We start from the raw sequence: 24,226 nt of genomic DNA on the forward strand, positions 1-24,226 counted from the left end.
TGGCTTACCACACATTATTGGCTTTCAAAGTTTTCTTCCAGTATATCATATAACAAATTGCACATTCTTGTTTATGTGTATAAGGTTGTATAAGGTTTCTTCTTCAGTGTCCAGACTGTCCTATTTCAACCATTGTATTTATTTCATCTACATTGTTCAGGTTTTAGACACAGGAGGATGTTTCCAGTATAGTTTATTCATATAAAGTATGAGCAACATCTGTTTACCGCATTTCTCCACCAAAACGCCCGAACCGCCACCACTGCCAAAAAAATACCTGCAGCTCGTCTTACACCTCTCTCTCTCTCTCTAGCATGACCTTGGCTTCCAGTAGCTGCACACATCAGATTTAAAACCTTGATGTTCGCCAAAAGAGCCAAAAATGGACCAGCCCCTCCATACATGAGGTCAATGGTCAAACCCCGATCCGTAACTCGAGTACTTTGAACCTGAAGTATGGATCGGCTTGAAAAATCAAACTTCCAATCTCATGGAAGACAAGCATGGAGTCTATTTTCTGTCCTGGCTCCCAGATGGTGGAATGAACTTCCACTTGCTGTCTGGACAGCAGAGTCCCTTGCAGTCTTCAAACACAGACTAAAGACCCATCTATTCATGGAATATTTAAATGACCACTGACCCTACTCCCATATTAACTAATTAAACTAGTACTTATTGTAGGGTATTGTTCATGACACTGATTGTATTGTATTGTATTGTATTGTATTGATGGTATTGTTTTTTTACACTGATGTCATCTAACAAACTCTAGTATTTATTGTTTATCGCACTTATCATTGTCTAAGATAGAACTTATGTATTTTGTACTTCTAGGCATTAGCACTTATCCCTATATTTCTACAGTATTCTAGTTCATTGGTATATTGGACTTTAATCTACTCTACTGGCTAGGATGTATTCTAGGGGTAAATGACAAAGCACTTTGGTAAGTCGATCTGGATAAGAGTGTCTGCTAAATACCGTAAATGTAAATATAAATGCAAATGACCTGTTTACTGGACGTATGGATATATCTAGTAAAAGTGATCAGACATCCAAGTTCAGACACGCACACACACTCACCAAATCAAAAAGTACTTTCATCTTTGGCATGAAAATGAATCCCTGTGGTTAAGCACAAAATGTAACACTCTCAAGAAAAATGTTATAAATAACAATGGCAATGCTGGCATATTTTCATTTTAATGGCAAAATATTATTATTGTATAAACACATAAATGTGGCAGTTTCTTAGTTATGGATGAGGGCCAGGTCAAATTACATCTGTGGGATTAATTTCAAATGAAAAGTTAATTTACAGCAACTGAGTATCTCAATTAATTGAAATCTTTGCCATCTAAGACAGCTGAAAGTACAAAGAATAGTCTCTTCTACATAGCTGTAACTGATGCTTCTTAGCTCATCTTTCTTAATGAAGTCTGTCAATTCTATATAAGAGGCAGACAGTTTACTTAATTAGTAATATAACCTGATATCACCCCCCTGTGGATGAAAAGGTGACGTGAAGAAGCTGCTGCTTGTGCTGTTGCTTCAGATTGAGGAGGCCAACAACAGGCTGTGTAAACATTTTTTGTATAATTCCACCCATAATGTTACATCTTATTTTAACAGAAATCATTCAAGAAAAATAAAACATAGTATATTTCATTTATTTAATTAGTCCTTAAATTATATTGATAGAACAATATGTAGGCACTCTTAAATATGTAGGCAAAATAGGTGAGTTTGGCCAGTAAGCTAACTGTTTATTGTTGATGCAGAGAAACTTTGGAACAGCACTGCGCAGGCTTTCTGTACTTTGTTAGCTAGCTAGCTATAGTGAGTGGTAGATTCACCATTATTTGACATCCCGAATGCCCTCTGAAGCTGAAACTGAACGAGGTGAGAAGCAAACTAAGCGTGTGCAAAGCCTTCACTTTAAAGCTTTCAGAGGATGCCTCCTATGTCCTACAACACGCACTTATACTACTCACAGATAATAAACCCACTATTCCAATATTCTGCTTGCACCCCTGCAGGATCAGGTTGTCGGCTATGAGGGCGAGATCTATTTGAGATGAAGTGGTCTAAGAACAGAGCAAGAGAACTGGAGTTCATGCTGGTGAGAGAGTTTGAGACAGAGAGGGGGGGTAATGAGTAAAGCAAGATATCCTGAAAGAAAAAAACAACTTACAATGTACTCAGATGACAACACTGTGTGTGTGTGTGTGTGTGTGTGTGTGTGTGTGTGTGTGTTCAAGCACACGTACAGAATTCCATCTAAGTTAGTAAACTAATAGGAGGCTTGTCCATGTGTGCATGTCTGTATAATGTTTACAGGTGTATGATTTTCCCACGACCTCTGTGAGCTGTGTTTATTACCCATTCCTGCACTGTAAATCTCACAGTTTCATGTTTACATAATTCTGGCTCCTAATACTGATTTATGGTGTGACAGGAAATAGAGCACATCGTGCACAGATCACTGAGTCTCTTCAGGGCCGATGGGACAGGAATGGCGGATTACACGCTGGAGTTGCCAGGTGACGGACTGAAGATCTCAGACATCTGGGTTAACACTTCCTGGCTCCAACAGGCCTGGTTCAACCCACTATGGGTTTAGTACAAGAAGATTTTGGGAAGGACTTTGGTCAAAGGTTTGGTTAAAGGTTCGCAAATGCTTGGTGACAGTTAGGTAGGAATGAGTAAGGGGTTGGTAGAGGCCTATAAGGCTTTGGTAGAGATCTATAAGGGTTTGGTAGAGACCTATAAGGGTTTGGTAGGTGCCTGTAAGGCTTTGGTAGAGGCCTGTAAGGGTTTGGTAGGTGCCTGTGGTGTAAACGCTTATCAGCTAATATTACTAATGAATAGACTAAAGCTATTCATCTTTCCAATATCTCTATTATGTCACATTTGAGACACAACACATTTAATAACACATCAAACGTACAGTGTAGCTACAAGTGTTTTTTATAAACATTTATAAACTACATTTCAATTGAAATAGCAATTTTTTAAAATAAATGTTATTCTAAAACTGCATCAGTGATATAAACAATTTCATTAAAATACAACATCAGATTAAGTACAGATATAGTATATCTGGAATTTTACACTTATAATAAGGAGTAATGCTATTCTTCCACATGTGTAATAATGTAAGCACACAGGTAAAGAACTGCAAAAATGTATCATTCTATTTAAAATAAAACACCACAGGAAGTAACAGCAAGGTTAGAAAGGCACTTTGAAGTTCTTTAAGAAATCAAATAATTTAAATATTAAGACACATATTATGCTGATTACAGTCTGATGGAGTCTGATGGAGTGGTTGAAATGTGTGACAGTGGGTGATGTTATAGGTGGAAGTGTTGGAGTGTGATGGTAAGTGATGTTATATGTGGAGTGGTTGGAGTGTGATAGTGGGTGATGTTATATCTTGAGGAGTTGGGGTCTGATGGTGGGTAATGTTAGATCTTGAGGAGTTGGGGTCTGATGGTGGGTGATGTTATATCTGGAGGGGTTGGAGTCTGATGGTGGGTCATGTTATATCTGGAGAGGTTGGAGTCTGATGGTGGGTGATGTTATATCTTGAGGAGTTGGGGTCTGATGGTGGGTGATGTTATATCTGGAGGGGTTGGAGTCTGATGGTGGGTCATGTTATATCTGGAGAGGTTGGAGTCTGATGGTGGGTGATGTTATATCTGGACAGGTTGGAGTCTGATGGTGGGTGATGTTATATCTGGAGTGGTTGGAGTCTGATGGTGGGTGATGTTATATCTGGAGAGGTTGGAGTCTGATGGTGGGCGATGTTATATCTGGAAGTGTTGGAGTGTGATAGTGGGTGATGTTATATCTGGAGGTGTTGGAGTCTGAAGGTGGGTGAAGCTTTTCTCAGGTTCTTGGACTGTGCTGTAGATTGGAGTTTAGTCCTTGCTGGGCAATTTCACAAGACTAAGGTCATGTTATCCCCTGAGCAAATGTAGTAACTCATGTAGCTTTACATGGATAAAAAAAAACTGCATTCAGCACAAAAAACCCCCAACATATTTTCAAGACTTTAATTTTGAATAAAAAGTTTATGCTTACCATCTAAAGCCACATTAGGACATGTCAAGTTTTAAATGGGCAGCAGGAGTTCCTCAAATACTTTTGTTTTGATCAAATTTACAATGTCAGTTATTTTTACAGACTGCTGCCTCATCAATATTCTGGCACCTTTTACCTAAACTGACCAGTAGAAATAACACCAGGTTACTCTAATCCCATGGGAACAGCCATCAGTGGCGGATATAGAAAGTTTTACATGAGTTGGCAATGGAGTGGCAGAGAATATTAGGAGGGTGGAATGTGTGGTGATTACAGATAAGTGAGTGAGGAATTTAGACCAAATTCAAGTCTCCTGTTTTATAAAACACTAGACTGATAACAATATTTCATACAGAAGTAATGTTTTGTAGTTCTGATCAGTAAAAGCTACATGACAGCAATGTATAAAATGAGTAGCCATTACCATCTCTGTAATTTATATTGCAATTTCATATCCTTTACGAATTTATCATAAATATTACAAAAATATTACAAAATATTACAAAGGTCTTGCAGTAAAGGATATATGACAGGAAGAATAATCCCAGTATTTAAAGCAAGCATTTACCAGTACAGTATAAACCATACTCACCTCATGAGAAAATAAAAATTCAGACTGAAAATCAAAATTACACCACTTTCAAATGCAACAATACAAACATACTTTATATATAGAATTATTTAAAGATGGATAACATTATTTGCTGTTGTTTTCAGATAATTTATGTTGTTTGCTAAAGAAGAACTTAGGAAAAGGGCTGTAATTATATTTATTTATTCAGTTGACTTTATTATATTATTTGCTTCAGAAATAACTTACACTCCATGTGTAACAGTGATACAGACATAATGAACTATGCCATTTGCATAGCCTACTGTGGGGAGACTTTTGTTTTGGTGATGTTCACTGTGGCGTACTCTACTTCCTCTCCTTGAATAAGAGCCTTTGGCAGTTGAACAGTGGAGTAGAGCACTTCCTGTGTGTGGGAGTGTGTGAAATGAACACTGGAGTAGTGAACTTCATCCTGATCATCTGAAGATACTGTGGAGTCACAGGTCTTAGCCAGGGCTGAGATATTATCATATACAGGAGCAGAGTCATGCTTTAGGAGAGAGAGAGAGAGAGAGAGAGAGAGAGAGAGAGAGAGAGAGAGAGAGAGAGAGAGAGAGAGAGAGAGAGAGAGAGAGAGAGAGAGAGAGAGAGAGAGAGAGAGAGAGAATGAAAAGGTTTCTCTGGAAGTAACAATAATCAACATAAGCACTAATGCTGGCTGCACAGTCCACTATGACATGAGACCCATTAAGAACAACTGCAATGATCTGTTGAGTCCCTCATTTAAACTCACATTTGTGCTGGTCTCCTCACTCCTTCTGCTGACAGCTGCAGATCCCCTCCTGGTGGAGAACCACAGTAATAACATCACCAGCATCACACTCAATTCTCCTGCATTAATCTAAGCCCTCTACAGTTACTACAGTCTGGGGAAAGTGAATTTAATCCTGTTGATACTGTGTGACCCTATACTGTAAACATCAGAGCAAAGATTCTCTGGACTGAGCAGGAAAAAAAATCATTTACTGTAACTCTTCAGGAAAATTATATTGTTTTTAACCTAATCTCTGTCTAGTGTGTGGTCGTTAGTGAATGGCCAATTAGCACAGATCATTTTAACTTGTTTCCCTGTACTAAGAAAAGGACAAAGTTGCTTACAAAGTGACTTGTAAACCTATGGACAGTTACTGGGCAATTCAATCAGCATTTCTGTGAGGCACATTTTTGTGGAAAGTTTTTGTGGAATTCTCCAAACAGGTTTATTTAATACGTTTTAAATGTTGATGCCTTTCCAGAGTGAAAAATGTGCAGTTATGGGTCAGTGTTAGGCTACTGCTAATTAGATCTAAGTGTAGATCTGCTTCAATGTGCATGAATACACAACTAAAACAAAACCTTGGTGAAAGCACAGTTAACTGCAACTGCTTCTCGCTGTGGGGCACGCTTCAAGGCTTAACAGGATGCAGAGAAGGGGCACGTTCAAACATACGTTTTTATTAACGCACAGACGACACATCTAACACTGCACAGCTGAGTAAACACCTTTCAAACACCAACAACACGTACTACAACACAGGAGACATATGCACACATACACACACAAGAGGATTACACCTAATACAGAACAGGTGGACGACACAAAAGGGCGTGGCAACGCAGACGAACACACACACACACACACACACACACACCAAGACGTTTGAAGATGGGGCGGGGCTGTAACGTGACAATAAAGATATTAACTTGAATGTTTTAGATGATTCATTACTGCCACTTCAGAGAGTTTGAGAGTTTATAAGTTATCTCCAAAGGACTACTCAAAATAAAGTGTGACCAAAATTAAGGAATGCTATTTAAAGTTTATTTTTAATATAGTTATATTTCTGGAAAAATTGTAACTACTGGATGCATGTGTAAAGACAATAAAATCAAGCCCAAGACTGAATCTTTAGGTAAGCCATGTGTGATGGGAGTGGAGAGGATTAAATCCTGTTTAAATAGCGCAATCTTTTAGCTAAAAGGACAACTAGACATTTCCTTCCAAAAAGTGCAATTTTGTGGTTTTGATATATTGAAACATTTTATTTAACAAACTGATGTTTTGAACAATTGTTTTACTGATGCATGCTTTCCAAAACAGTGAATTCTTCATCTTTGAGTTTACTTAACCTATACACTGCAGTAATTATTTTTTACATTTTTTAAGTCTTAACATGAAACCAAATTTTAAAATTGAATAAAGCATGTAAAATTTTAGGATTTAAAATAGGTATAAGCATTTTCTATAACTATTAAAATAGTTTTGGCCTCTGTCAAGATTTTTAGTTTTATTTATTTTTAGAGGGAGGGGTATCTCATCAGCATTAGTGTGCATGCATGTTTGTGTGAGTGCATGTGTATGTGTGAAGGTGTGTCTAAGTGTGACAGAAATATGGTTAACAAAACCATTTGCATTGCCTACCAGGCAGAGAAATTCACTCTGGCATACTCGACTTCCTCTTCTTGACTAAGAGCCATTATTAGTTGGACAGTAGAGTAGAGAGGTACTTCCTGTGTGTGGGAGCGTGTGAAATTAATGTTGGAGTAGTGAACGCCGTCATTTGTGGGGTCAGAGGGCATGTCCAAGGCTGAAAAGTTATCATCTACAGGAGTAGAATCATGCTGAGAGAATTGGGACATGATGATTAATGATTTATGTAATTAATAATCAAAATACAGGCTTAACTCTGTTACTTTGGTCATTGGACCCTTTATGGAAAACTTTGCAGGGATTTTGAGTTGGACCGAAATCTCAATCCTCTGTCGACTCTTCTTCAAACTCACTTTTGCGCTGGTCTCCTCACTCCTGCTGCTGACAGCTGTGGTTCGCCTCCTGGTGGTGAACCACAGTAATAACATCAACAGTTTCAATAGCTTCTGTGTTAATCAAACTCTAGTTAAAATGATTTGTTTTAAAACCTAGTTGACGTCACTGGCATGATAATTATGTGGTTTAAATCATATGTCACTGACGGACAGCAATTTACCTCCTTTGGTAGGTTAATACCCATCAATCCGATGTCATGGTGTTCTCAAGGCCTGAATACTTGGTCCTCTACTTTTTATTAATAATTCTCCACCTTGGCAACATTACTAGACAGCATGGTCTCCAGTTTCACTGCTGTATGCATTATATGCAATTTTCTGCTCATCCAGTCCTCTCATACAGGCTGCCTCCTCTCAGCCTAGTTGATTGCCTGACTGATATTTTCTTCCAACCACCAGCTTGCTGTCTGAATGATGTAATTACTATGCCTTTGCAACTCTATTTTTCTCTTTTTTTAACAATTAATGAATAAAATATCTCATGTTTTGAAATTTTATTGCATCTTCAATTTGTTGTTGTTGTTTTTTTTGTTTTTTTTACTTCAGTCTAATTGTCATTGTTTATTGTTTTTGCTATTTTGTACAGTGATCTTGGGGACTGGGCAGTAAACAACCTACAGCATTGGCAGGGTGTGTAATATAAATGTGGCTTCAGCTTCTGTAATAGCATCACCAGCATCACGCTCAATTCTCCTGCATTAATCTAAGCCCTCTGGAGTTACTACAGCCTGGAGAAAGTGAATTTAACCCTGTTGATGGTACTGTGTGACCCTATACTGTAAACATCAGAGTGAAGATTCTCTGGACTGGGCAGTAAACAGCCTACAGCATTGGCAGGGTGTGTCATATAAATGTGGCTTCAGCTTCTTACCTCATCCATAGACAGACAGCAGTGAGAGTCAGAAACAAACCCACAGTGACTCCAGAAGCTGCATATGTCCCAGCTGGTTTCCCTGCATCAGGAAGGAGAGCGCAGCATGTTACACAGACATGCGAACAGTCACAGAAGTCTTGCTGTATGACCTCATCAAACTGACACTGGAAGTTTCAGGAGAGTTTCGCTTTCTTTAATCATCATGTAGCAATAAGGCAGTGAATTCAACACAGATTCTACCTGAAGTAAATGACCATTCTGATGAGTTAGATGATCCAAATGGATTCTGCACCACACAGTAGAAAAGTCCACTTGTTCCTGTAGCTATAGTTAAATTGGTGCCATTTCCTAACAGTAAGACATCACTTCCTGTCTTTCTGTACCAGGAGTAATTACTGATGGGGTTGGAGTCACTGTAGCACAGCAGTGTCACCGAGTCACCAGACACACGGTCAGTAACAGACGGGACACTGGGAGGGTCTGAACAGGAGAGCAGGAATGAAAATTAATACACTTAAAGTCTTTTATTTTAACTGTTCATGTTTGAACATAGCCAATATCAGTCATCTATAGAAATATTTACGAAAACAGTAAAATTCAGTATATAACCTGAATGAACACAATAACTGTAAAAAGAGTGATATTTGTAAGACTATCAGTAAAATTAATAAAAAAGTTGCATAGCCACAGTGTAATGACTTAGCACTGAGTATAACAAAATGGATTTAAACATAAACCCAGTAGATTTAAATATTAAACGTTGTGAATTATGGAAGAACATGTAAAAAAAAAAAAATTTTTTTAAAGATTCCAAAAATACCCCAAACACTGGCAACTTTTAAATTGAAATATATCTAAAAATGCTGTAGTTGTCTTTTGTCTTAGCCATATGTGACTCAGCATGAGTTCACTGTAATCTAGTAGAAGTTGCCAGTGACACAGAGTGAGTGCAGTTTAAAGTGAGGACAAGAGCAAGAGACAATGAGAACACAAACAAAACACACTGATGTAGTACTGCTGAACCAGCTAGCCAGTGCCCACAAATGTATAGAGCCCTCAACATGGAAAGGTGCTTCCCAGCTACTTATAAACATGTAGGCAGAACCAGCAGCAGAAAACAGCAAAAACAAACAACAATCAAACAAACTTTTTATCTGATAGAAGCTGCCAGTGATATGCAGACAGAGTGATGAGAGTTTAAAGTGAGGATCTTACAGACAGCAGGAGAGCGGAGCTCCTCATATCCTCTTACAGCACAGGAGTAGCTGCCTGCATCCTCACTACTGTCATACACATACAGTCCATTAGTGTTCTGGTTATATAAAGGCTGTCCATTCCTGTACCAGATGTAGGTGGGGTTGTTGGGCAGCGTGCAGGTGGAGCTGCAGATCAGGTGCTTTCGACTACTTCTGTCTGATACTGTAATCTTCAGATCTGCAAGTCATTATAAAAAATGTCTGGTGCTATTTTTAATCAAAAGAAAATTATTATAGCTTACTAAACTTATTTTTAAATTATACAACATTACCTGTGACAGAGAGAGATACTCCAGGACGTCCAGTGTATTTCCCCGCAGTACTATCAGTGTGGAATCTGAACCTGTATGTGTGAGCGTCACTCTCTCTCAGGTGAGTGATTGTCATACTACAGTCATTCTGGGAGCTCTGTCTATACTGCACTCTCCCCTCATACTCCTCTTCCTCTCTCACATCCACAGCTTCAACACCAACCTGCTGCTCTGTAATGAACCAGAATGATTTTGTGACCTTCTGGTTATTAGGGTAGGTATAGTAACAGTGCAGGTCCACAGATGAGCCAATCAGAGAGCAGATTGTCTGGCTATAGTAAGTCACACTCCAGCATCTCCAATTATCTGCAGAAACACCTGAAACAGAAACACTAAATGAAAAACAACTGAAACACATCAGTGTTATAGCAATAATACTCTGAAGGCAGTACCACTCAGCAATGTACCACATGAGTGTTTCCTCTAATCAGATACTTTTAGTGAGACAATGAGAATGCAGTTTAAAGTAAGGCCCAGAATTCATAAGTATTTGCCTAAGCAGTATTTATAAGAGCATGTACAGTATAATTATCTTATAAAAGTGTGTTACTAACAACTGCTCTTTGATCAAAACCAGGTCGCCCATGAAAGAGGTCAGTAGAGGTTGACTAAATGTACACAGGGAACAGGATTGTAGTACAGTCAGTCAGCTGGCCTAAGAGAACAGTAGCAATACCAGCAGTGATACATTATAGCTAACTAACTGTGAAATGTTAGGTACAGATATACAGTAGATGTACTTAATAAAGTGATCATTTAGTGTGTAAATAAAACACACACACATGACTGAAATATACTTACCGACACCTGCAAAACAGAAACTAAAATATATCAGCAATTAAGTAGCATCAAGGTCTCCCAGCCATTGTTAATCTAACAGTAGATGCTAATGAGTTGCTGACAGAGTGATAAGAGTTTAAAGTGAGGATCTTACAGACAGCAGGAGAGCGGAGATCCTCATATCCTCTTACAGCACAGGAGTAGCTGCCTGCACCACTATAGTCATACACATACAGTTCATTAGTGTTCTGCTTATATACAGGCTGTCCATTCCTGTACCAGATGTAGGTGGGGTTGTTGGGCAGAGTGCAGGTGGAGCTGCAGTGCAGTTTGGTTGTCCATCTATATGTGTTTGGCCTCATAACCTTCAGATCTGCAAGTCATTTTAATTAAGAAGCTTTGGTGTTATATTTATAAATAGTATATAGTTAACTAATCTTATGTGATTACGTGTGACAGACAGAGATGCTCCAGGTTCACCAGTGTATTGACTGTATTAGTAATATTAGTAATGAAAATGTTAGCTTTTAATATTCATATTAGCTTTTAAACCAAGCCCAATAAATGTGTAGGAAATATGCATAAGATTTATTGATCATATATATATACTCACTGAGCTCTTTTTTAGAAACACCTGCTTTAGGTAAGTGTACAGTCAGAGACTATATATAACCCATCTGTGGTGATGCACAGTTGGTCTTAACCATCTTCATTATCAGTGGTTATTTTCTGACTGCAGAACCAGATGGATGGTGAACCAGTCTCAACTCAGCAATGACAATGACACATGTAAACCAGTAACACACCCATGTCTGATAAACTTGTACAAACGCAGCACAATCATAATTACATTTATGTCCATCAGTATTCAGTATTAGTCTAACTAAGATCCAACTGCAAGACACGTTTGCTTAGTAAGTTCAGACTATGCTGCTGTGAGTGTAGATGGTACAGTGAAGGGACTGGTGTTTGCTCAGCTCTTGTAAATGGTTTTGTCCAGTTTCTTACATGCACACTATTGTAAATGTAGTCAGTATCACTGCTCTGTTGAAACTGTTTCACCACCTTCCTTCTGTGTGTACTAGTAACAGAGAATCAGGTGAATTATCTCAGCATGAAATATCACACACTCTCATGTCAGCTCTGACCAGACTGGACTGGAAGGGATAAAGTGACTGAATAATTAAAAATGTAATAATATCCATATAAAAAGAATAACACACATGTGGCATGCAAATATGTAGCTTAAGATGGATTGTCTTATGGCGAATATTGAATAATACTGAACTTCTGTATTAGCATTGAGATTTCTTGCATATTTTGTGTGTGTGTGAGAGAGAGAGAGAGAGAGAGAGAGAAAGAGAGAGAGTGTGTGTGTGTGTTCTATGTTTTATGTTTGTTATTACCTGTAACAGTTAGAATAACTCCAGATGAAGCAGATATCCATTCACTACTCCATATTCTAAATCTGAAGTTATAAACTCCAGAGTCACTTACATTCACGTTGTTCATTGTCAGTGTACAGTCATTCCACCGTGTGCTTACAGACACTCGTCCTAAATATTGAGGGTCTTTACTCAGGTCTTGTGGTTCTCCATCAGGTCTCTGGACCTGATACCACTCTCTCGCTCTGACACTGGAAGAACTAGATGTATATTTGCAGGGGATTTTTACTGTAGATCCAGTAAGAGCACAGAGGCTCCGAGAAGAGAGAGTTACACTCTGCTGAGACTGAGCTCCTGGAACACACACACACACACACACACACCAGGATTATAGGGGTGAGTTTACACTCTTATCTTTATCTGAGTGTGACTGTCATGGTGTGAATGCTGCTGCTGCTGCTGCTGCTGCTGCTGATGATGATGATGATGATGATGATGATGATGATGATCATCACTGCCAAATCTGTGCCGAACTGCACAAGTTATAATGTGGCAGACTTTGTGACAAATCCCCTAACACCTGTCTCTACTGGTCTTATATGTGCCTCCCACCTGCGTTCTCTCACCTCAGACACTGCATCTTCAAATGAAACTGTAAGCTCTCAAAATTAAAGCATCCAGGTTTTGTAAAAAAAAAAATTATTATTATTATTTTTTTTATGAGTACCACACCATGTCCAGCCTCAGCAAGGTTAACACAGTACATTGTGGGACCTGTAGTTTTTTATTTACATGAACAAATAATTTCCAGTCTCGTCCTTCGCCCCATCTACCAATATCTAAAGCCAGTGCTCATTCTCCAACACGCTCCACTTCTCATAAAAACTCATACAAATCGCTTTATTAGATATTCCACTGAGCAATGTGTTAATCTCTAGACATTTACTATCAAACACTCTAACACTCTTAAGATCTTGATTGTGTCTCCACATGTGACAAACTAAACTTAGACGCTGATAAAACATGCTTCAGCGTGCCAAACCCCACATATAATTTACACTTAGGGTCTTGGCCTACCCACTGTCCATTGTCAAAGCAATATCATGCGTGCCCAAAAAACAAAGTAAAACATAAAGGAAATATTCAAAGTTTACCTGCCAGTAACATGAGGATTGTTGCTACTGTAATATTTCCTGATGTTCGGAAAGACATGTTTCACACACTGGTTCACACCGGTCACACAGAAGTGATACTTGGAGCTCCAATAAGTAATAACTTTAGGCTAAATACTAAATTTAAGCCTTAAATGAAGGTCTCGGCTACTTTCTTGTGTTCCTGAGTATAACGGCCGTGACCTCAGTCCTGCTCCTCCTCACCCATCCTACACTGGGAAGATGTTGTGATCTTGGTTACTGTCAAACAGCAAAGACACGGAAGGAAGGTGTGTTGTGCATTTAGCAGAGCGTTTGTTCATCACACCTCCCCCTTTTAGCTTATAACCTCTTCCTTTTTCTGTTCTCAAGACCACAAAACTCATTTAAGTGTGAGAAACCTTTTTTCCTTTTTGTTTTTCTACTCATTTGCTTTGTTTGTTTGTTTACTGATAAGTTAAAGATGTACTAGTCTGCCCTGGTATCAGGCTTGGCCTCTCCTGTGTCCTGCATCATCTGTTACACCAGATGCCACATCTATCACTCCTGTCAAAGTCCCTGAGGTCAGGTTTGAGTTTGATCAGACTGACTGGTAATGGAATTCTGTGTATTTCTTCTACAGATTGACCATAAATTATATCTTTGGTCATCATGGCTGCCCAGAGCTCGTAGCCACATGCAGTAGTCCAGACTTTCGTATAGCAGATGCTGTGAGTATATTTAGGTCAAATGTCATCAAACAGGAACTCAGCAGCCATATAGATGAGAGGGGAGAATGCAGTGTGAATACAGATTGACATTTGTACCACTTTAGTGTTAACCACATGCCCAACTCGTATCAGTCAAACACACAGCTGCTGTACTGAACATTTAGGTGAAGATACAAGAATTTTTATTTTATGTTATGTTCACTATGGTGAGTAAATAAAGTTTGAAACCACTTTTTCTATTGTAGCCACTTAATTTGAAGAAAAAGGAGATTAAATATAAAATAAAAATGAAATGTAAAATCCAGAGTTTGTTGTTTCCAGATTTTCTTTTGTAAACTGTTTTTGAAGTAAGTAGTAAAACAAGCAATATAAAGACCTTAATCAGCCACAGCGGGGCAACAGTGAACTCAGGAAACTGTACTGAACACTGGAAAGCAACACAGCACAATGAGTCACAGCAAGTGAAGTCAGAGCATTTCATGACAACAGAGTTTATGTTGAATTCATAGAGACAGAGAAACCCCAAAGAATTAATTAATTGTGTCAGGAATCGATATTTCTGAAAATAATCTTTTATAGCAGGTTAAAACACACATTCTTTGGAACTGTGTGACCATCCTTTTAGTCTCTCAATTTTGCTTAAAAATACAGGGATGCTGTAAACCTGTCAGAAATGCCAGTAGCCCACCCAGTGTGTACTGCAGGTAATGCATCATTTATTCATACGTCACTGTGTAGCCTTTAGCCCACAGGACAGGAAATGTGACAGTGATGTACTTCATCCCCAGTGTACTGGTGTAGTGATGCCTGTTGAAATTACATATAATTTGATTTAGTGGCTGTGTAATACTTTCTCATGTATTACTAAATTTGAATACGTTTTTTTCTCTGCTGGTTACACATGTGATAAACAAAACAAACAATAAAAAGTAGGCTCCAGTTAATGTATCTTTTTAACCCAACTTATTTCTATATATAGTTGTTACATTGAGTATTCAGTCTTTTTATATAGAATTACACAGTCACATGTTCTTTCTTCAGAAATATATGAAATATATATATTAATGCATTATAATTTCTTAGATGTCTCTGTACATCATATTCTATGAGAATGCGTAAATAAACAAGAACCACGTGGTGGCCCAAACTACACGGACACTGACGAGGAGGACCGTTACACTTTGTAACAGTATGCGAGTAATTAATGAAGCAAACTGACTTTATTGATTTTAAGTTTGTCTGTGCTGGCAAACTCAGAAAACAAATATTGACTTGTCACTACCACAATCTTTAGCGGTTGCTTCACAATTAGATTTTATTTTTAATTATAAGGTTTTCATAAAAGAATTGTACTTAAACATGTTGTTTCTAATGTTCTCTTTCTTTAAGGTAATGATTTTTATTCTGATTAAAACAATATGTAACGGTCAGGGCCACCTGCTAGACTTCCCTCGGTGGCCAGAAGAAGGCAGAGACTTCCGTAACGGTAATAACGGACAACCAGCAGCCCGAGTCTGATGTTCCTTAAGGGACGTGCTCCCTCTGCTGGGGGAGGAGAGGAACGTTCCTTGATTAATGGCTGGTGGATTCTGATTGGTTGTGCTGTCCTGTGTAAAGAAGCGCATTGTTTGGAAGTGGCTGCTTGCCCGCCCACTGACCAGACTAAACTCAGTTCCGCTATAATTTAGAAACGAATAGTCAGCAATCTAAAATCTGTTGTTAGCAAGTCTACCGCTGAGGGCCCAATTTTGTTTACCTCTCATTTTCTCTTTTTTTATGTTGGCTGTTATGTTAGATGTTATGGTATTTGTTGTCTTGATCTTGCAATTGGATGGCATCTTTTTTTTTAACCTAAAATTTAGTTTTTAATACATACTCCTTCTCTCTCTCTCTCTCTCTCTCTCTCTCTCTCTCTCTCTCTCTCTCTCTCTCTCGCTCGCTCTCTCTCTTATATTTGATTTGTAGTCTGCCACAATCAGAGCATTAGCTATAGACGTACACTAACCTACTGGAGAATAAAATTAACTTTATAGAACTAAAGACAAACAAACACAGGCGTAAGGAATATATATTGGAAAGTGACTATATTCAGTCGCCATCAAATAGAAATGATCCAGCAGTTTATTATTTGTGTATAAAAAGAGCTACAGCTCTCAGTTTGTTTGGTAGTGAGATAAAATTTACAAAGTGAGCCTGAACAATTTTATTCCACTACATGTATTAGTACATTTGTTACAATTGGAATCAATTTTAGTATGTGTTAGAATTTGTATTAGATCTAGAATATGTTTGAAATCAGTCTTATAAGTGTACTATAGATATTTATTTGGGGTATAGATTTGTGTCAAGCTGTTCGATTATACCTTGTTTAGATTGTCCAGGATGAGCTGGTACAGTGAGGTTTTTATTTCCCTCTAAAATCACAAGCTGCATGTACCTCACATGATGAAGCGTACACCATGTATTACTGATATATGAAAGCAGCCTATCACAGATGGTGCTTCATATTTTTGATGGAGATTCTTCCTGGAAATAATTCCACACCACAGAATGGACTTTCTTAAGTGATCCTTCCATTATGTTATGGTTTGTCATTTTCCAACTTGGCTTATTATTTGCTGTTATCTCTCCACTCACTGAAACCCTTGAACTGGGATTCATTTATAATACTTTCAAACTATCTGGGAATTTGTAGGTGAACTATTCTGGTATTTGGGATCAGAGGATTAACTTGGTCTATGTAGCAATCACAGGTTGAAGCAGCAGGCTTCAGTAACATTTTGACATGTTTTAACACCTTGTCTAAAACAGATCAGCCTTGATTTTGAGATTGATTCTGAGTATGCTTCAGGGCTGGACTCTGAGGAGTCTTACGGACCCACATCGGACTACCGTGACTGGTACAATGAAGTCCAGTATTTGGAGTCGGAGTCCGCAGGGTCCTACTACCCTTCCATGGACTACAACGAGGGCTACATGGATTATGAAAGGAATGAGTACAGCGACGTTAGTCTGCCGTCAGACTCTGAGTTCAACTGCGGGAATGATCCTTCGATGGAGGTGCAGGAGGTCCTCTATGGAGATGCTCCCTTGGACAGCGACACAACGTCTGCAGACTACCAGCGCGACGGGCCTCTGGTACCCAAGCTTCCGTCCAAGGCTCCACCCAGGGCACGCCGCTCTAAGGCATGCAAGCTGCCTCATGTGACTTTCAGAGAGGTGTCGTCGTTGTCCGAGGAGGAAACTCCCGGAGACAGGCAAAGTAGCTGGTGCGCCTGCTGAAATGAGTGCGCAGAAGTCACCGCCCCTAAATCGGTGAGGGGCGATCTCCCACAGGTAGGTTGGACTTCAACAGGCTGGGGTTCTTGCCGGCTTCCCTGGACTCTCTAGCAATCCTCGATGTAGTTTAATACGTGTCCCTGTCACTGTGTCTGTCCCCATCACATTGTCTGTGCCAATCACTTTGTCCCCCTTTGTGTCAGTGCCTGTACCTGTCAGTGTGTCTGTCCCCATCACACTGTCTGTGCCAATCACTTTGTCCCCCTTTGTGTCAGTGCCTGTACCTGTCAGTGTGTCTGTTCCCGTGTCTGTTGTTGTCCTGGTACATGTCCTTCGCCCCTCTGTCGTGTTCGCGCTGGCCTGTATCGGGTCGCTCGGTCCTCCGGCTTCGCCATTTGGCGTTGTTTTCGGGGCTGTAGCCCGATAGGCTGGAACGTTGCTGGCAAGACGCGCCATTGGGGAGGGGCTCTGTCACGGTATGGCCTCTCCTCCAAAACATCTCCCCGTGTGTGTATGTTTGTCCATGTGTCCACACCCTCCCTCTGTTCCACACCTGATCCTTCTTGGGTGTCATAAAAGTCTATCGTTTACGTGTTACTGTGTCAGTCTTTAACAATGATAGCGTGTGTGCTGTGTGTTCTCTGTTTTATGTGTTAATAAACATACACTGCAGATTAAAATTTGAGAACACACAATTTCCTAAATGTCAAGGTCACTGTGTCGTCCTATGTGAATTTATCCTAACAGGAGTAAAAGAGCAGTATTTTAGATAATTGAAAAAGAACAATAATCAAATTTAGAGAACACTCAGATACCTGCAAGTTATTGGTGTTAATCTGGCACCTGGTGCTAATTTCCTTAATTATCTGACACCCCTATTTAACTGGCAGCCAAACTTTCCAGTTTCACTGACGTTGCAAGATGGTGAGCCGTTCCAAAGTGACTGAAATCCTCCGGCAGCAGGTTGTCCAGATGAAGTCCAAAGGGGTGACCCTATCAGCCGTAGCAAGAGAAGTTGATCATTCCAAGTCTGTGATTTCTAGAATATTGCATCTTTAAAACATCATACTCATTTAAGTCCACCAAGAAGGTTGGTCGCCCACGAAAGACAAATGCAAGAGTGGACAGGATAATGCAGAGAATCTCCACAGATAATCGGTTCAACACTGCAGCTGGATTTGCTCGCCGGTTAGCCACTGTACAGGGTAAGGATCATAATACACTGTCTCGATGTTTAAGAGCATTTGGACTGAAAGCACCCTCTGCAGTAACCAAACCTCTCATTAGCAGAAAGAATCAAAAGGCTAGACTAACCTTTACTGAGGAGCATGTTGTGTGGACAGAGGAGAAGTGGTCCAGAGTTCACTTTTAGTGATGAAAGCAATTTTAATTTATTTGGGTCTGATGGGAAACATGTTCACTGACAAACTGGGGAAAGACTGAACCCAAAATGTGTAAAGAAGCAGAGGAGGAAGTGTCATGGTTTGGGGAATGTTTTTGGCAGCAGGAGTTGGACCTCTCGTACGGATACATGGCAGAGTGAATGCAAGTGTGTACCAGAACCTTCAACAACACATGGTTCCTTCCTTGCATTCATCAATCAATCAGCCAGCAATTTTCATGCAGGACAAAGCCCCCTGTCACAGCAAAACGGGTAAAGCAGTTCCTTGAAACTGAAGCCATTGAAAGAATGAAATGGCCAGCCCAGAGTCCTGATCTAAACTCAGACATGAATATTTACCATTTTTTGAAGTGAAATGACCCTTCCACAATAAACACTTTTTTTTATAGAGCTTGATTAATATCAATTCCTTTTTGCATGCAGTTGTTGTTTTTAGTCCTCAGGAATACATAGTTTGTTCAAGCAGACTCCCAGTCTCCTAATATTAATCCTGAGAAACTGATAGTCCTGTAGATTTTGTTTGATTGTTATGGATCTGTTATTGTGTTGAATATTGTTATGGTCTGTTTATTATGGTTGGGAAAGAATAGGCTCTGTGAATTTATCAGAATGTATGTAGAAAAGACGTATTAATTAACAGCATATGACATCGCATTGACACAACCTGTATTGTATGCTATTGACTGGTTTCACAGTAAGTACCCGGAACGCTCCAAACCTCCCCACCGCCAACCCTTTTCCCCCCCATCTTGAAGATACTGTTACAATAGCACAATCACTTGGCTAGAAATGCAGTTTGATTGACAGCCTCTTAGGATGTGGGAAGAGGGGGTGGCACAAGCAGCTGCCACATTGCAATATGACTTAGGGGGCCGTGGGGAGAAGCTAAAGCCAATTATCCTGGGCTAGCCACGTGCTAATCAGTCACTTCAAAATTAATCCCATATTCCCTCTTCTCTATTATCCAATCTGTTTGTGTGTATGTGGCATACATACAGAAATGGATAAATAAGGAACCCACAGTGCCCTGAGCACTTTTTACAAACCACAGAGAGAATACTAAATCAGTGTATGAAATCTGCATTTCATCTGTTGCTTTTTGTTGCGGCGATATTTCATCAAACATAAGCAGCCGTGGCAGGACGCGGCTCTCATCAGGAGATGATCAAAAGCCAAAGGTTTTCCACGGCTTTTAAACGTTACAGTTGTTCCGCGGCCATAGGTGGCCTGTGGTACTAGAATATTATCCTACATGAGACATTTGGAAACTGAAATCTTTGTTTTTTTAAAAATACTATTTCCTGTGTCAGGGTTCTTTGTGTGGCCCTGTCCTTCAGCGTTCGCCTTTGTGTGTTTTCTTAGCTGTGTGCTGCATGCATGCATGTGTAATTGTTTAAGGCTCTGCGTGTGGGCATTGTGCCTGCCTGTGCCTCCAGCTTAAGAGCAGTCTGTAGCTGGCACTGGTGGAGCATCCCCGTGGGCATGAGTGCTATTACTGCAGCATGCCTGAGCAAGAACATGAGGAAGAGGGTCAGAATGGAGCCGCATACAAGGGCTGATGGAACTGGAGGTCAAGGTTAAAGGTAGGGTTAGCTGTACTGTGTATATAGCACTGGATCGCTATAGTGAGAGTATGATGGTATGTAGTTCATTGGAAAACTCAGATAAAGATAATATTACAAGACTGAATATGTGCGCATGAAAGATGGACAAACACACTGAGATCTGAGTGGTCACTAAAATCTTGACACTGCGTCTCCAGTGTGAGATGCAGTCCAGTACTCTCATGCAAACAGAAACTGAATGAGGAAGGATGACAATATTTTAAAACCTCTTTAAATGAAAACAGGGCAGCATCTGCTTGGTAATACTGTTTAATGTGTCTCCTTAGAGTCTCACACACACACACACTCCTAACAGACACCCACACTTGCTCTAAGTAACTAAGGTTACCATAATGAAGACAGGCATATGAGAGTGCCATGCTGCTTAGTTGAGTTGACCTTGTAAAAGCCCCAGCAGGTGTGTGCCACACCCCAGCTGGCACAAACTGTGCTCTCATCAGGGAGCTGCAGAATAGGGGCCTTGATCATACGATGTTTCAGTTCATCAAATGCCTGCTGGGCTTCGGTGGACCAGCAGATCTGACCCGATGCCTTCCTGGTAAATGCGATCAGTGGGGCTGCAACTGCGCTAAAGTTCTTAACGTACCTGCGATTAAAAATTCGTGAAACCGAGGAAGTGCTGGACCAGATGCAACGAGGTGGGTCTAGGCCAGTTCTCTACAGGCCTCACCTTGGCAGGGTCCATGCACAATTTATTGTGGGAGACAACAAATCCCAAAAAGGAGATGGTACGGGGATGGAACACTGACTTCTCCAGCTTAACAAAGAGGTGGTTCTCGAGCAGAAACTGGAGGACCCACCTAACATGGGTGACATGTTCGTCTACAGTTTGGATGTCGTCCAAGTAGACGAACACGTATCTGTCAAGGGCCTCGTTGATGTACCCCTGGAAGACGACAGGTGTGTTCATCAACCCAAATGGCATAACCAGACATTCGTAGCGTCCAGAGGGGGTGATGAACGGCGTCTCCCGTTCGTCTCCCTCTCGGATTCTCACTAGGTTGTAGGCGCTGCGCAGGTCCAATTTGGTAAAAATAGAGGCCTGCTGTAGCGCCTCAAATGCTGAGGTCATGAGGGGCAACGGATAACGGTCCTTGACAGTCACCTTGTTAAGGCCCCAGTAGTCTATACAGGGGCATAACCCATCGTCTTTCTTCCCGACCAAAAAAACCCCCCTACCAGTCGGAGAAGCAGGTGGCCGGATGAATCCTAGGGCTAAGGCTTCCTGGATATATTCCTCCATTGCCTGATGTTCAGGCCCTGAAAGGGAGAACAAGCAGCCTCTAGGGGGACTGGAGCCCGGGAGGAGGTTTATGGCCATGTTGTATTGCCGGTGGGGGGGCAATAGTTGGGCCTTCTGTCTGCTAAATGTTTCCTTAAAGTCCCAGTATTCCTGGGAGACTCGAGACAGATCCAGACCATCGGGATTGCGACCAGCCCCAGACCGGGGTTTGGGTGAGTTGCAAGTCGGGAGCATGGATAATGAACAGCACAATGTGTTCAGTGTGTGCTCCGACTCGCAGCATGACTGGACAGGTCTGATGACTAACAACCTCTGGCTCAAGGGCTCGGTCATGAGTGGCAGCAATGGGTAGGGGTTCATCCAGTGGGACCAGTGGCAGAGCTAACTTGTTGGCCAACCCTGCATCGAGAAAGTTGCCCGCTGCCCCACAAAATCCACAAATGCCTGGAAATGTGTTTCAGACGTTCCCCAAGCCATTGTGGTGCTGAGGAACAACTCCTGAGCTCGGGGAGGACTGGTTGAGTCCGTCAGAGGTCATCCCTCCCCTGAAGGATGTTGTCTTTTCCCTGGAGCTCAGGACAAGCTGGGCGGAGATGACCCAGGCTTCCGTAGTACAGACACCTCCCTTCCCACATCCGAGCGTCGCGTTCACTTCGGGAAAAGCGGGTGTGTCCAAGCTGCATTGGCTGGCATCCGGACTCCCCCTGCTTGTCATGCACATGAACAGGGCTAAGGGTGCACGGAGCTCTGCGAGAGCCACGACTGATCTCTGGTCCCCGTGTTCTGCACTTCTGCCGCACGCGATTGTCAATACGCAAGACCAGATCGATCAGGTCGTAGAGAGAAGCGGGAGCATCACGGTGGACTACCTCGTCTTCTAAGGTCCTCACTGAGACCCTGGTAGAAAGTGGCCATCAGCGCTGAGGGGATCCATCCACTCACGCTCCCACAGTGCGGAATTCAATCGTATAATCAGCCACCGCTCTTTTCCCCTGACATATATTAAGGAGACTGGAAATCATCTCCCCTCCAGTGACTGGATGGTCGAAAGTCCGCTTAAGGGAACATACGTCAGTTTGGTGCTTCCAGACCGGGGTGGCCCATGCCAGAGCCCACCCAGTCAGAAGGGAGATGATGTACGCCACCTTTGCTTGCTCTGTGGGGAACCAAGATGGCTGCTGCTCAAAAGCCAGTAAGCATTGAAGGAGGAACCTCCTACAACCTCCTGCCTCACCAGCATATCACTTAGGGGCAGGGAGCAATGGCTCTGAACACAAGGTGGACAGGATTTGGGCTGGCTCTGCTGCTGCCACAGCTCCAGCTGCCTCCTGACTAGGGGCAGCCGGAGGCACTGGTGTTCATGCCAGGAGGTCTGTTAGGGCCTGCAACTGCAAGAGGATCTGTTGCAGGGCCGGCTCATGTCGACCAACAGTCTCAATTTACCTGTTCCAGGTCGGACTCTTGAGCCAGGTCCATGGCTCGGTCTTTCTGTAAGGTGGGCTCAAACCCATGTCAGCTAGGTGATGACACCAACAGCCTACTGGGTGAGCAACCATGCTCTAACAATGGTGGGCCCATGTGCAGAACAGTTAGCGGTATTGACGGTTCTGTGGTGGAATTTTGAATAAACAGCAAGTCAGATGTGATTAAAAGAGTAATTTAATGAAGAAAATAAGACATACAAAACACAGCTGTGTGAGAGCTAATGCTCTAAAGCGAAAGCTCTAAAGGGGTAGACTGACTCTGTTCCTTATATCTAAACTTCACCCCCCGGAAGGGATGTCCTGTTATCCTGTTTACCCATTTCCTGCTCCTTATCGCGCTAAACACTTTTGCACATACCAGGATGTTCTGTTCTACCAGGACAGACACAGTTTGCTAGTTCCTCTTTATCAGCATTAGTCACACGACACATGCAAGATCACGAAGCAGCTGATTCAGCAGTCATTTTGTTCACACAATATACAAAGACAGAATGTGCAGACTAAACTATTCATATAGGATTACATAGAGAAAGGATTAACATGATGATATATGAATCACATGATAATACATGATCGAATAATAATTTCCATCACAGTTCACAGACCTCAATACCTGAAGTTACCAGCTAGGAGCTTAGCTCAGAACTTTGGCAAAGACCCAGCACTGAATGACTGGGTCACTGGGCTTATATAAGGTCTAGCCAAGCTGTTGTGTGTTAAGCCTGGTTAGTGGTGTGCCTGACCAGAGGGAGGCCTCGGCCTGGCACCAACCCTTACAGTGGGGCCTTAAAGAAACCCGTAAGCAGCTCTCTTCTCCTAAATCTCAGAAGGAGTGTCAGCCTTGCCTGCACGTTTGAGGTAGCAGATCGAATTAGTTTCCCAATTAGTTTGTGCACTAATTTCGAATTAGTGCACAGAGAGAGGAAGAGAGACAGAGAGGGAGAGAGAGAGAGGGAAATAGAGAGAAAGAAAGAGAGGGAAAGAGAGGAGAGAAGTAGAAAGTGAGAGAAGAATAGAGATGAACAAGAAGAGTGAAAGAGAGGAATACAAAAAGTAGAGCTGGAGAGGATGGAGATGGAGAGGGAGGAGGATGACATGTGATGGCTGGGTAAAAGTGCTGATTGTTGGCACTGAGAGTCCACCCAGTGAAGGCCATTACTGAGTCATGCCATTTGACCAACTCTCCCAAGGACAGACAGACAGAATGGTAGACTGAATA

The 24,226-nt window shown here is 41.3% G+C and overlaps 1 protein-coding gene and 1 long non-coding RNA gene across 2 annotated transcripts in view; both read right to left on the reverse strand.

Annotated features, from left to right (window-relative positions):
• Window positions 1–13,325, reverse strand: part of LOC118240485 — a 55,994-nt gene extending 42,669 nt beyond the window's left edge. The window contains exons 1-3 of the mRNA XM_035521151.1: window positions 13,268–13,325; window positions 9,910–10,266; window positions 9,597–9,815 (exon numbers count right to left, since the gene is read on the reverse strand). Of these exons, the coding sequence (XP_035377044.1) occupies window positions 9,597–9,815; window positions 9,910–10,266; window positions 13,268–13,325 (634 nt within the window). The remainder of the gene's footprint in view (window positions 1–9,596; window positions 9,816–9,909; window positions 10,267–13,267) is intronic.
• Window positions 4,831–8,812, reverse strand: LOC118240434. The gene is made up of 4 exons (XR_004775407.1): window positions 8,622–8,812; window positions 8,379–8,460; window positions 5,436–5,484; window positions 4,831–5,192 (listed from the first exon to the last, which is right to left on the reverse strand). It is a non-coding gene; the product is annotated as an uncharacterized LOC118240434 (long non-coding RNA).
• Window positions 13,326–24,226: the final 10,901 nt, after the last annotated feature.

Source organism: Electrophorus electricus, chromosome 21 (genome assembly GCF_013358815.1).
Source record: "Electrophorus electricus isolate fEleEle1 chromosome 21, fEleEle1.pri, whole genome shotgun sequence".
Classification (NCBI taxonomy): domain Eukaryota; kingdom Metazoa; phylum Chordata; class Actinopteri; order Gymnotiformes; family Gymnotidae; genus Electrophorus; species Electrophorus electricus.